This window comes from Eulemur rufifrons, chromosome 16 (assembly GCF_041146395.1).
Source record: "Eulemur rufifrons isolate Redbay chromosome 16, OSU_ERuf_1, whole genome shotgun sequence".
In the NCBI taxonomy this organism is placed as follows: domain Eukaryota; kingdom Metazoa; phylum Chordata; class Mammalia; order Primates; family Lemuridae; genus Eulemur; species Eulemur rufifrons.
This window is the reverse complement of record NC_090998.1, coordinates 12321206-12333439: the sequence shown is the minus strand read 5'-3', so window position 1 is coordinate 12333439 and position 12234 is coordinate 12321206. Positions and strand designations below refer to the sequence as shown.

General features: G+C 42.8%; 1 protein-coding gene across 2 annotated transcripts in view; it reads right to left on the bottom strand.

The window, feature by feature from the left end:
* BORCS5 (BLOC-1 related complex subunit 5) overlaps positions 1–6952 on the bottom strand; it is a 78593-nt gene extending 71641 nt beyond the window's left edge. The window contains exons 1-2 of one of the 2 annotated variants that reach the window (XM_069490248.1): positions 6595–6952; positions 3856–3999 (exon numbers count right to left, since the gene is read on the bottom strand). In XM_069490248.1, coding sequence (XP_069346349.1) covers positions 3856–3999; positions 6595–6652 — 202 coding nt within the window. In that variant the 5' untranslated portion in view covers positions 6653–6952. The remainder of the gene's footprint in view (positions 1–3855; positions 4000–6594) is intronic. The other variant, XM_069490249.1, reaches the window with a different exon arrangement.
* Positions 6953–12234: the final 5282 nt, after the last annotated feature.

Sequence of the window (12234 nt, the reverse complement as noted above, 5' to 3'; positions counted from 1 at the left end):
TGGAACAACAGTGAACTCTGTGTATCACTTGAATATATTGTTTTGAAACAATAAACTGTCATTAACTTGAATAAAAGCTTTCTGAAATCAAACCTGGGGGGTACAGCCTTCACTGTGTGGCTCTTTTTACTATTTTAAGGAATAGCCTCATCCTAAAAGCGGGAAAGGGGGGAAAAAAGAGATCAGCGTGTAAAGGCGACAATGGTGAGTGGCCCCTGCAGCAGCCCAGCAGGCAGAGGGCAGGGCTTTAAATTACTGGGCAGCAAAGCAGGAGGCTCTGCCACAAATGCTGCACCTAAAACTTCATACCATTATGCTATTTCCTATTACAGCTTAGTGATTTTTATAATGGGCTTTGCGAGAATTGGAAACTGAGTGTTATTCTATGTCCTGATGCCAACTTAAGATGTGCTATCACTTATAGCCATGTGACTTTAGGCAATTGATTTAAGTTCTTGAGCCTCAATGTTTTAACTTATAAAATGGAAAGAATGATAATCATTATGCAGAGGTATTGGGGAGGTTAGCTACTATTAACACTATTATCATAGTTATATTTATTGTTTCCACCCAATATTCCCCTTTGCCTATCTTTTCTAATCGCCATCTAAGATGTTTCTTCTTCACAAGTGAAACATGAACATCATCTTAAGTGCTACTGGTTTTTTTTGTTCCTTGTAGTCTGCTCACAGCCACATGTTGCCATTTCTAGAACCTGCCACTCTCATCAAGGGATTTCTCTACCTTCCTTAACCAAATCCCAGATAACCTCTTACTGTAACCTGCTCCTCACCAGCTTTTCTCCCTCCCACACTTACTCTCAATGTTCTTAATAACCAAAGCTCAAAGAAAAAGAAAAACAATGCCAGGGCAACACAGCTAGTTGGTGGCAAAGTCTCAGTTAAAACCCATTTATCAGTGCAACAAAGCGCACCGGCTCTGCACTGGCTGCATCACATTAATTATTCAATTTTAGAGTTCCCAGTGATGATTTTAAATCAGAGTTTAGCTTCCCTTAACACCAGGTCTTCTCCTAGATGCTTCCCCTACTAGTCAGTTTATCATCACAAATATGCACTACAGTTTACTCTTGAACAACACAGGTTTGAATGGCACACGTCCACTCATATGTGCATTTTCTTCTGCCTCTATCACCCCTGAGACAGCAAGACCAACTCCACCTCCTTCTCCTCAGCCTACTCAATGTGAAGACAACAAGAATGAAGACCTTTATGATGATCTACTTCTACTTAATGAATAATAAATATATTTTCTCTTCCTTAAGATTTTCTTTTTTCTTTTCTTTCTTTTTTTTTTTTTTTTTTTGAGACAGGGTCTCACTCTGTCTTCCAGGCTAGAGTGCAGTGGTGTCATCATAGCTCACCACATCCTCAGACTCCTGAGGTTGAAGTGATCCTCCCACCTCAGCCTCCCAAGTAGCTGAGACTACAGGCACATGCCACCACACCCTGCTAATTTTTAAAATTTTTCGTAGAGACAGGATCTTGCTATGTTGCTCAAGCTGGTCTGGAACTCCTGGCGTCAAGTGATCCTCCCGCCTCAGCCTCCCAAAGTGCTAGAATTACAGGCATGAGCCACTGTGCCTGGCCAGGATTTTCTTTTTTTTTTTTTTTTTCTATATAGATTTTTAGGTGTCCATATAATGTCTTTCTATTTTTAGTAGAGACGGGGTCTCGCTCAGGCTGGTCTCGAACTCCTGACCTTGAGCAATCCACCCACCTCGGCCTTCCAGAGTGCTAGGATTACAGGCGTGAGCCACTACGCCCGGCCCAGGATTTTCTTAATAACATTTTCTTTTCCGTAGTTTACTCTTACTGTAAGAATACAGTATATAATACATAACATACAAATATCAACTGTTTATGTTATCAGTAAGGCTTCTAGTCAATAGCAGGCTATTAGTTACATTTTGGGGAAGTCAAAACTTATACTAAGATCTTTGACTACACAAGGTGGTTGGTGCTTCTAACTCCCTCATTGTTCAAGGGTCAACTGTATTTCAAATGGCTAAAAAATAATCCCAGAAAATTGTTAAATACATCTCAAGGTTCTGGGTTTTTGTTTTTTGTTTTTAAATATTGCCCTAAAGTGAGACAAGGATTGGTCACATAAGGCCCAACCCAGGATCAGAAGAGTTTAGGAAGAGGGAGGATGGAGATCATAGGAAGTAGGGACATGAAAACTCCAACACAGGCAGTACTATCATCGTGAAACTTCAGAAGGGAAGGAGTATAAAACACAAGTATCCAGCTCAAAGTTTCTAAACATAAAGGCTATCTGTGTCTTTTAATCTGATTGCACAAGAATATGTGAAAATGGAAATTTCATTAATGTTGGCTTTTTTGGAGAATCACATTATTCTTCAAAATAATGAAAACTAAGAAGATGGGTAACAGGATGTAATGTGTTGTTTTATGTAAGAGCCAGAGTGTTTACCAAAGTCTAACCCTGAGGCCTGTGGAGAAGAGATTGAAAGCTTCTATTTCTTCATCTGTAAAGCAGATGAAGTGCCAGGAAGAATGAGATGATACATGGATCATCTATAAAGCACCATTTGTTTTTGTTTAAGTACAGTGTGGAATAGTGTAACTAATACAGGATTTGACATCAGTGAAGGTTCAAGTTCAACCTCGATATATGCCAGCTGTCTAATCTTTGCAGAAATCATTCAAACACATTTAACGATGTAAAAATTAAAGGGATAATATGTGTATGTTTGTGTGGGGGAGGGACATTTTAATACAAATAGCTATACAAATGTAAGATGTTTTATATTATATCAGCTTAAGTAAACCAGGGCCTTATATTCATTATTTCCTAATCTTTGGGGTGGGAGTGAGAATGTAGGGGACTGAGGGATTCCTACAGGAGAAACATCACCCAGGTAATAGAAAATCATCTCTACCACTTAACAGAGATAGGAAAATAATAAAGTTACGGCCTTCATATTAAAAAGTTAACTACTGGCTGGGCGTGGTGGCTCACGCCTGTAATCCCAACGCTTTGGGAGGCAGGGGTGGGAGGAGGGCTTGAGGCCAGGAGTTCAAGACCAGCCCAGGCACCGTAGCAAGACTCCATCTCTACAAAAAATAGAAAACTTAGCCAGGCACGGTGGTGTGCACCTGTAGTCCCAGCTCCCTGGGGGGCTGAGACAGAAGGATCACTTGAGCCCAGGAGTTCAAGGTTACATTGAGCTATGATCACTCCACTGCCCTCCAGCCTGGGTGGCAGAGCAAGACCAGAGGAAAAAAAAAAAAAAGGTAACTACCTACATCTTCCACCTCAATACATGCTAATCAGGTGAGTAATCTCTCCTCTCAAACACATGCTGTTCTCTCATACAAAACAGCTGCCAGGATTAATTACAAGCGTATCAGTGGTGATGGGGGATTTTCTCCATGGATCTGAACTAGTCACCCCATAGTCCAGATCACAAGAATGAAAATCTTTTCATGGAAATATAGCAGGGAAGGGCCAACTTCAACATCATTTGTTCATTCATTTCATACTAGGATCTATTCCAAGCACTAGGGATTTAACAGTGAACAATAACAGAAAGTTCCTGCCATCATGGAGCTCACATTCCAGCAGAGAAATACAGACAGTGAACAAATTTGCAGTAGGTCAATGGTAATTAAATGCTACAGAGACAAACGGGCAGGGAAATGGACTGCAATTTTAAATAGGGCAGTCAAGGAAGGCTTCACTGGGAACATGCCACATATGCAAAGACCTAAAGGAGATGAGTAAGGCACATGGATGTATGGGGCGAGAGTAGGGGGGCTATACAAACCTCTCCGGCAACTTTAGGTAAGACAAAATGCAACCTCTTACCTTTCAAAAGGGGCTGGAAGGTTGGAATCTCTTGCAGCTTGATGACATCAGGATCGTTGCTGACATTCCGTGAGGCCTGGGAGCCCTGAGCTACAACCACAATATCATCCATCTTGGCTCTATGCTTGGCTGGAGAAGGAGTCACTGAAAATAAAGTTACACAGCTTAGGAGTTGCATGTTAGTTGGCCACCTCTGCCTCACCAAAGCTGTTTTCAGTATAGTCATTAAAAAGAATATTTTTACACAACAAAATGTAGTTATCTTGCACTGGGGGTAGGAAGATGAATTATGGAAAACTCATATTTTCTACAGTATTAAAAACTCAGACATTACAGGAACAGATAACATGTATGAACTTCTTTTATGAATAAACATATTTTATTATGCAGCACACAAAAGTATAAGCCTATTGTTTTTAATTTCTCCTTAATTTTCCTGATCCTCCTGATACATACCCCTATTTTACAAATGAGAAGAGGATACAATATTTGATTGTGACTTGCCCAAGGTCAGTAGTGCTAGAATCAGTTAGGAAATGAACTGGAGGTCTATGGAGTCCCTTAATTAGTCCAATAATCAGTAGGTACATTCTAGGCTGAGGCAAAATTCAGATTAGTGCACATGGCCCATCCCTGTGACACTGAGGCTGCAAAGCTATCTATCCACCCCATTACAGTAGGCCAGGACGTTTCATAAATCTTAGTCATGGGAAAAACCCCTGGTCTCAACCCCAGATGATGGGTCTACTCCTGAGGATCCAGCTCCCTCACTTTTTTTTTTTTTTTTTAAAGAGATAGGGTCTATGTTGCCCAGGCCGGATTCAAACTCCTGGGTTCAACAACCCTCCTGCCTCAGCCTTCCAAGTAGTTGAGACTACAGCCCCCCATCACTCTTAAAGTTACAGCATTAGTCCAAGAAGGGCTAATTAGTCCAATAATTAGTAGGTCCATTCTAGGCTGAGGCAGAAGTCAGAAATTTGGAGGACTACTAGAGAGGCAGGTCAAGTTCCTTGGGAGAATGTAATCCATTTGGAGGGAAGCGATTCAAACTATAAAGGAATCCCAGAGCCAAGACATCCTCCCCCCCCCAATATTAATATCTTCCTAGTTGGAGCGAGAATGAACCTTTAAAGTGTTCTATGCTCTAGAAGGTAATATTCTCAGATTCATTATGGTCACGTCTCTAAGACTGATCCAGGGATGCCATACAACTGCTCTGCCTCTTGTAAGCTAGTCTCCTGAGGCTTGGCAGTCAGACTTTCACAAAAATTTCTGCTTTTATTGCTCAAGAAAGATTTCTTAACCTCTTTTGGTAATTTATCTAATGTTTTACAAAAGCCATGCCAGAAATCTTTCCTGCTACATATTAAGTGTTATTTCTCATTCTCTAGACCCCCAAGGAAAGGGGTCTTCACAACATTCTAGCTAACTATTATCTGTAAAGCGGGGTCACTCCAAGGGTTAAAGGTATACGTATGTAAAGCACTTGGCACAAGGGAATACGCAAATTCTAACATGAGAAATGAACCTGTATCTCAGCTACTTGGGACTTGGAAGGATTTTGAGCCCAGGAGGGCAACACACTGGGACCCCATCTCTTAAAAAAAAAAAAGAAAAAGAAAATAAGCCTGTGCTATGGGTTTATTGGCAAACAATCACATTAGCATATTTAAAAGATGCCATACTCCTCCCAAAATATGTTTCTGGCTCGTCATAGAGGCAAGAAAGTAAGAGGTAGCAATTATCACCATATTTGTTATAATAGACATGACACTCTGGGTCTTCCGAGGAAGTAGAAGAATGTAACAAAGCTAGTACATGCTGTCCATCATTCAAGCTTTTCCAAATCCAGACCCCAGAATGAAGGACACACTCCAGTGTGAAACATCCCTAGATCTGTTAGCTTCCACACTTCTGAATTACAAATCTTACCAAGAACAGAGCAGCTCTAAGACCAGGGAACTCTTTTTAGGCCCCAGATTCAACAAGTTTGGATTAGCAACCTCAGAGCTTATCTATGGCCCTCCCAGCTGTCCTAGGGTTTGTAACAACGATAAAAAAAAAAAAAAAAAAGGTCCTCAGTTAAACATCAGCTGTTTTATTTATTGAGCACTCACTATATTGCAATCCCATTCCCACCTGAAAAGCTGATAGAAATCTAAGAAAACTGGACATTGGGGGGACAGGGGAAACACCAGAGCCTGCTATCTGGCCAACCTCTATAATATTAGAAAAGGGGCCAAGACGCCTTCTGAGGAGAAAAAGCTGTTTCTGGAGAGGTTTGCACCCAAGAGTCAAAGCAATTGTACACCTAACACACACCTCTCCTGAAAAGGAACCTCTAAAACCCGTTTTTAAGAAAGAGCCGATTCTTAGAGGTCCTTGTCTATGATCCATTCACTGTGTGAGCCAAATCTCACTATGTTAGCCATAAGCACTAGAGCCAAAAATTAATTAGGTCGTCTTTTTAAAGAGTAGGCTGTAGCTGGCAGTAACGGCTGTTTTGAAAACAAACAAGGGGCATGGGCGCCCACGCTGGCTTAGCTTGCAGTGATAGGCACTCACTTCCATCAGGGGAATCAAGGCTAGGACAGATGGTGACTTTTTTTTTTTTAATAGCATGGCGAGGGCTTTCAATGCGTTCCCGTCCGCCGTCCCAGACCCCACGAGGCTGAGAAGCAGCCCGCTCCACGAGCACACAGGGCCGGCTGGAGGAGGATGGGAGGTTAGGACACCGACCTGAGGAGTTCAGATCGTTGGGTCGGCTCTCGGCCTCGGAGCTCTGCTCACTGCCCATCGTGCCGGCAGCGGTGGCAGCGGAAGAACGGCGGGCAGGGCGGTCACAGCCCCAGCGGCGGGGCGACAGGGCAGGGGCCGGGGACCCGGAGGCCACACAAAATCTGGGCGCCGCAGTGAGACCAAAGTGTGGGGATGGAGCGCTCAGCCCACGCAGGGCTTGGGCGGCGGGGGATGGGGAGGCCCTATTTGGGGAACGGAAACGCAAGGAGGCGCGGTGCGAATGCACGCTGCTCGCCCTCCTTCTTTGGGGGAGCCCTACGAGAAGAGGCAGGGGACACCAGCTTTGCCTCGCCGACAACCGGCGGGCGGCGCCGCTTTCACTCACTGGCTCAAGTGCCGCAGGATGGCTCCTTCCGGGGACGCGGATTGGCGGCGCCGGCTCCGCGCAGCCGTCAGTTCCGGGTTAGGAGGCCCCGCCCCCGGCCTGCGGAGGGTGGGGAAGAACCGCGCCCGCTACTAGGGCAACGCCGCCTTAAAGGGCCCGACAGCCTCAAAACTAGAACTGCCGCGAAGGGTCAGCCCTTTCCTATTGTAATGATGCGTTACCTTTAAATATTGCCCACATATGAAGCTCTTTCCTACCCACATATTACAACAACTTTACAAAATGGGTATTTTTAACCCTGTTTTGTGGGTGGAGAAAGAGAGATGCTAAATAGACCCAAAATTTGAATCCACAATTGTCTAGGTGCAACTTTTTGTTAGTAAGTTCCGAAAAACTGGGAGTTTGGCAGTGGACAACCATACAAAAAATACTAGGAGGTGGGGAAAGAAGGAGCTGGAAATAAGAGAAAAATTAAGAAACAGAAAATGCAAATTCACGTATTAGGGAATGTGCATCTTCAAAGAGAAGTGAGTGACCCTATAGTCCAGGGCGGCACTTTCTGGGGACCTGGACAATTATGGACAAGGCGCTCTGAAACCGGCATAAGGCAGGAGAGAGTACAAGTAATGCAAAAAGGAAACACCCAATTTTGTCAGATCAAGGAGGTAAACCTGGCAATGCAATGCCATCAAGAAGGTAGGTGGCTCTGGGGTACTCAGAGCTTTGCGAGTTATTTTATATTGTTTGCTTCAAGAAATTACAAGTAAATACCCTGAGCTTTTATATGTATCTCAGGAGTGTCAAATTGACTAAATGATTTTTAAGTCCCTTTCACTCTACTATATCACAGACATTTCCCCTATTTTATTAATAACTCATTTAATTTTTACAACGCTGAGGCCCATCAATAGGTAACTTCACCATGGTCACCAGGTAGTAAGTGGTGGAACTATTTAGGATGGTCTGATTCAGACCTTGTGCTCTTTCCTGTACTCACCATTACAATACAATGAGAAAAGTGCAAATCAATGTAAGTTTAGTGGTCTGTGGGAACAGAAAGATAGAACTAGGAAACTGCCTGAGACATAAAAGCAGGTGGTGTTTGACTGTAGTCTTCATGTTTACATAAACCCCAAGGCTGATGGAACTGGAAGGGCCAGCTAAGCAAGGAGACCATTCCCTCCTGGAGAGCCCTTGGCTCTCCTCCCAGGTTGCCCTCTTTGAGGGGTAGGAGAGGAAGGAGGTAAAAGTGGGGAGGGGTGAAGAATAACTCATTCCTGCTTTTGTTCCCCCTCTTCCACATCAAAGTATATTTGTCTGTGTTCCATGCTCTAATCCATACTGTTGTGATGGGGAATTTTTTGTGTTTCTCTTTGTATAAACATTTCATTCTAAAAGGGAAATTCTATCCATCAACTGATGAATGGATAAATAAAATGTGGTATATCTTTATAATGAAATATCATTCAGCCCACAAAAGAAGGGGAATGAAGTACTGATAAATGCTACAACATAGATAAGCCTTGAAAACATTATGCTAAGTGAAAAAGGCCCATCACAAAAGACCAAATATTGTAGATTCCATTTATATGAAATGTCCAGGAGAGGCACTATAGAGACAGAAAGAGGTTAGTGGTTGCCTAAGGCTGAGGAGCAGGGGGTGGAGGGGAACTAGGGAGTGACTATTAATGGGCACGGGAGTTGCTTTCTGGGGTTAACGAAATTGTTCTAAAATTGTGGTGATGGATGCACAAATCTGAATAAATTAAAGACCACCGAAGTATACACTTTACATAGGTGAATTGTATAGTATGTGAATTATATCTCCATAAACCTGTAGTCAGAAAAAGGATATCTGAAGATAAAATGCCCTCATGCACTGACTCATGATTTCTTGGGAACCTCTAATGTGTCAGGCACTGGCTAGATAGAGGCTGAAAATAAAAGATCCAACAAGACCCATTCCTTATCCTTAGGAAACTTATAGTCTGGTGGCAAGAAAATTAAATGAGCATTTATAATGTAAGGATTCTGCTGGAGGGGCTTTAGAGGTAGGAGACATTTGGGATTGATGCCTTTTAGCACCCTTAAAATCATTTCCACATGAGCTGCAAACTGTTATTGTATATGTAATAACTAACAACTGAACAGCCCTTTAAAGTTTATAAAGCACGTTCATATATATTAGACCCATATGATTGTAGGTACCCCCAAGGGTCATTCAGACTATAATGCTAGGCTAGCTAAAGGGAAGCCATCTTGCTTCTAGTATGCATTTGGTTTGTTCTGTCTTAAAAGTTTAGAATTAACCTGCTGCTTGCTTACACACCTGCCAGGCATAAGATTAGAAAATGACCTTGGGCCCTGTGTGGTGGCTCACGCCTATAATCCTAGCACTCTGGGAAGCCAAGGCGGGGAGATTGCTTGAGCTCAGAAGTTTGAACCAGCTTGACCAAGAGTGAGACCCCGTCTCTACTAAAATAGAAAAAATTAGCTGGGCACAGTGTTGTGCTTCTATAGTCCCAGCTACTTGGGAGGCTGAGGCAGGAGGATCACTTGGGCCCAGGAGTTTGAGGTTGGTGAGCTATGATGATGCTACTGCACTCTAGCAGGGGAACAAGGCAAGACTCTGCCAAGAAAAGGAAAGGAAAGGAGAGGGAAGGTGGGGAGGGGAGGAGTGGGGAAGAATCTTGAGGAAAAACAGATCAAGAGTCCAGAACAGGCCAACCACAGACCGCTGATGACAAGATTCAACGCACGACCTATTGTTTGCTGATAACCATGGAGCAAGTCATGATGCCTTGCACAAAGCTTGCTTCCTGCCACTGACCCCCTTTACCCCTTTACCCCTTCACCCCTTCCCTTTATAAGTTGTTTGGCAAGCAGAGGAAATGAGATGGTCTTTGAGACAACAGTCCGCCATCTCCTCAGGCTGCTGGCACACTTGAATAAAACCCTTTTCCTTCACCAACACAAGCCTGTCACGTCCGGTTCTTGGGCAGCAGGCAGCTGAACCTGCTGCAACATGATCTGCGTATTTTACCACTTTCCTAATTTTACGGAAAAGTTAAGTGATTTATTCTTGGTCACACAACTAATAAATGATAAAACCAGGACTGAGGTTTTCTAAAACTCATTATGCCTCTGTCCACTCCAGACTGGCTCCTCCTGCTATATCTTTCTTTACCGACCTGGCACTCCCAACCATCCAGGCTCCCAAGCCAGAAGCCTGCTTACCCTTACCACCATGTCCAACCAGTCACTAAGTCCTGGAGAACCACTCCCCTTAACTTCTCTTCTATCTCCCTGCCTACTTCAGGGCCTCATCGCTTCTTCCATTTCTTGGATGGAAGGCCTCTGGCCTCACTTCCTTCAATCCATCCCTCATGTGGCAGGCAGAAAGAATATTCTAGAATATTAATCAGGTCTCTGAATCTGTCACTGCCCTACTAAAAACTTTCAGTAACTCCCTGTGCCTTTAGGATAAAGTTTAAAATTTAGCTATGCAAATACCTTCTTGCTCTGACCCCAGCCTCTCTGTCCATTCCTGGGAGTACACAGGCAGCCTTCATGCCAGTGAGGTTGAATTCCCTGATGGTGGTGGTGTTTCCTCTGTCTGGAATATTCGGTCTTTTTCTCCCCATCTAGCTAGCTGAACTTCATCCTTTAAGAATTAACTTATACATCTCCTCCTGGAAGTCAGAATCAGATGTTCCTCCTCTGAGCTTCCTTAGTTAGCATCTTCTATCATAACATTTATTCTTTACAAAGCCATTGTTTAACTTGTCTGTTTCCCCCACTGAATTATAAACATCTTGAAGGTAGATCCCATGTCTTATTGGTTTTTAATTTCCCCTGCAGGTGCTTAATACATCTTTCCCAATTAAAATACTTTTTTTGGCCAGGAGTGGTTGCTCACACTTGTAATCCCAGCACTTTGGGAGGCTGAGGCAGGAGGATTGTCTGAGGCCAGAAGTTTGAGACCAGCCTGGCAACATAGTGAGGTCCCAATCTTTACAGAGGATAAAAATTAGTTAGGTGTGGTGGCAAGCCTATAGTCCTAGCTACTTGGGAAGCTGAGGCAGGAGGATCCCTTGAACCCAGGAGCTCGATGTTGCAGTGAGCTGTGATGACGCCACTGTACTCTAGTCAGGGTGACAGAGCAAGACTCTGTCTCAAAAAAAAAAAAAAAAAAAAAAAAGAAAGGAAAAGAAAAGAAAGGTTTTCTTTATTATTTTTTATCAATGTCCTTCATTCACTGTCATAACTGAAAAAATAATATATCACTTCAATGATGACAGGTTCATTGTATCAAAACGCTGAATCTGGAGTTTCTAATGATGAAAAAGTTGACTTAGTGCCTTGCATAGACTACCCCATGTAGGGGGATTCAAAAAATGTGATTGCTGTACACCCTGAACCTTGAAGTATATCATCTGCAGAGATGAAACGCATTGCGTATCAGTCCCTTGTGGCAACAGGAAAATCACTCCAGTGGGAAATTACTCTACAGTTTACTTTTCTTGGGTAACTCTTTGAAACCCGAGCTTTAGCAAAATTATTATCATTCAAGAGTAGATCATCCTCTGGACACAACTAGTAGAGTTAATTTCACACAGTGGACCACTATTCACAAGCATTCTCTGTCACCATATACCTCCTGTAGCTATTGGTTAAAACTAGGGTATAGCTGTTGGCTGTACAGGCCTAGATGAATAATCTGCAATTGCATCAGGTCTAAAAGCTCTTTCTCACTGACCAAGGTGATATTGTCAAAGGTTAGACCACTTGGCAAATTCAGTGTCCATGGTTTAGTAACATTGCATTTGTTTGTGTATATATGGAGGTGGGGGGGTGGGGTGAGCAGTGATTTAAAAACACTTCTACAACTCATGTCCTATATAGTTCTTTTCCATTCCTTCAGTCAACAAATATATTAATATTTTAGCTATATATTTACTGAGCACCTATTACATACCAAGTACTATAATAAGTGTTAGGGATACAATTTTAATAACTATAACAGACACCATTGTTTTCATCATTATTATCCATACCTATAAACAATAAATCTTACAGAAAGCCAAATACCTTGCCTCGCCTTGCACATAATATTTAACTCAAGAATTGCCACCTCTAATCAAGGACCCTCCATCCTCCAATTAACGAAATAGGATTCTCATAATTATGCCCCAAATAGAATGCAGTCTTGAACGTCAAAAAACTGCTCTCAGGGGTTGCCTCTAGGGAGAGGG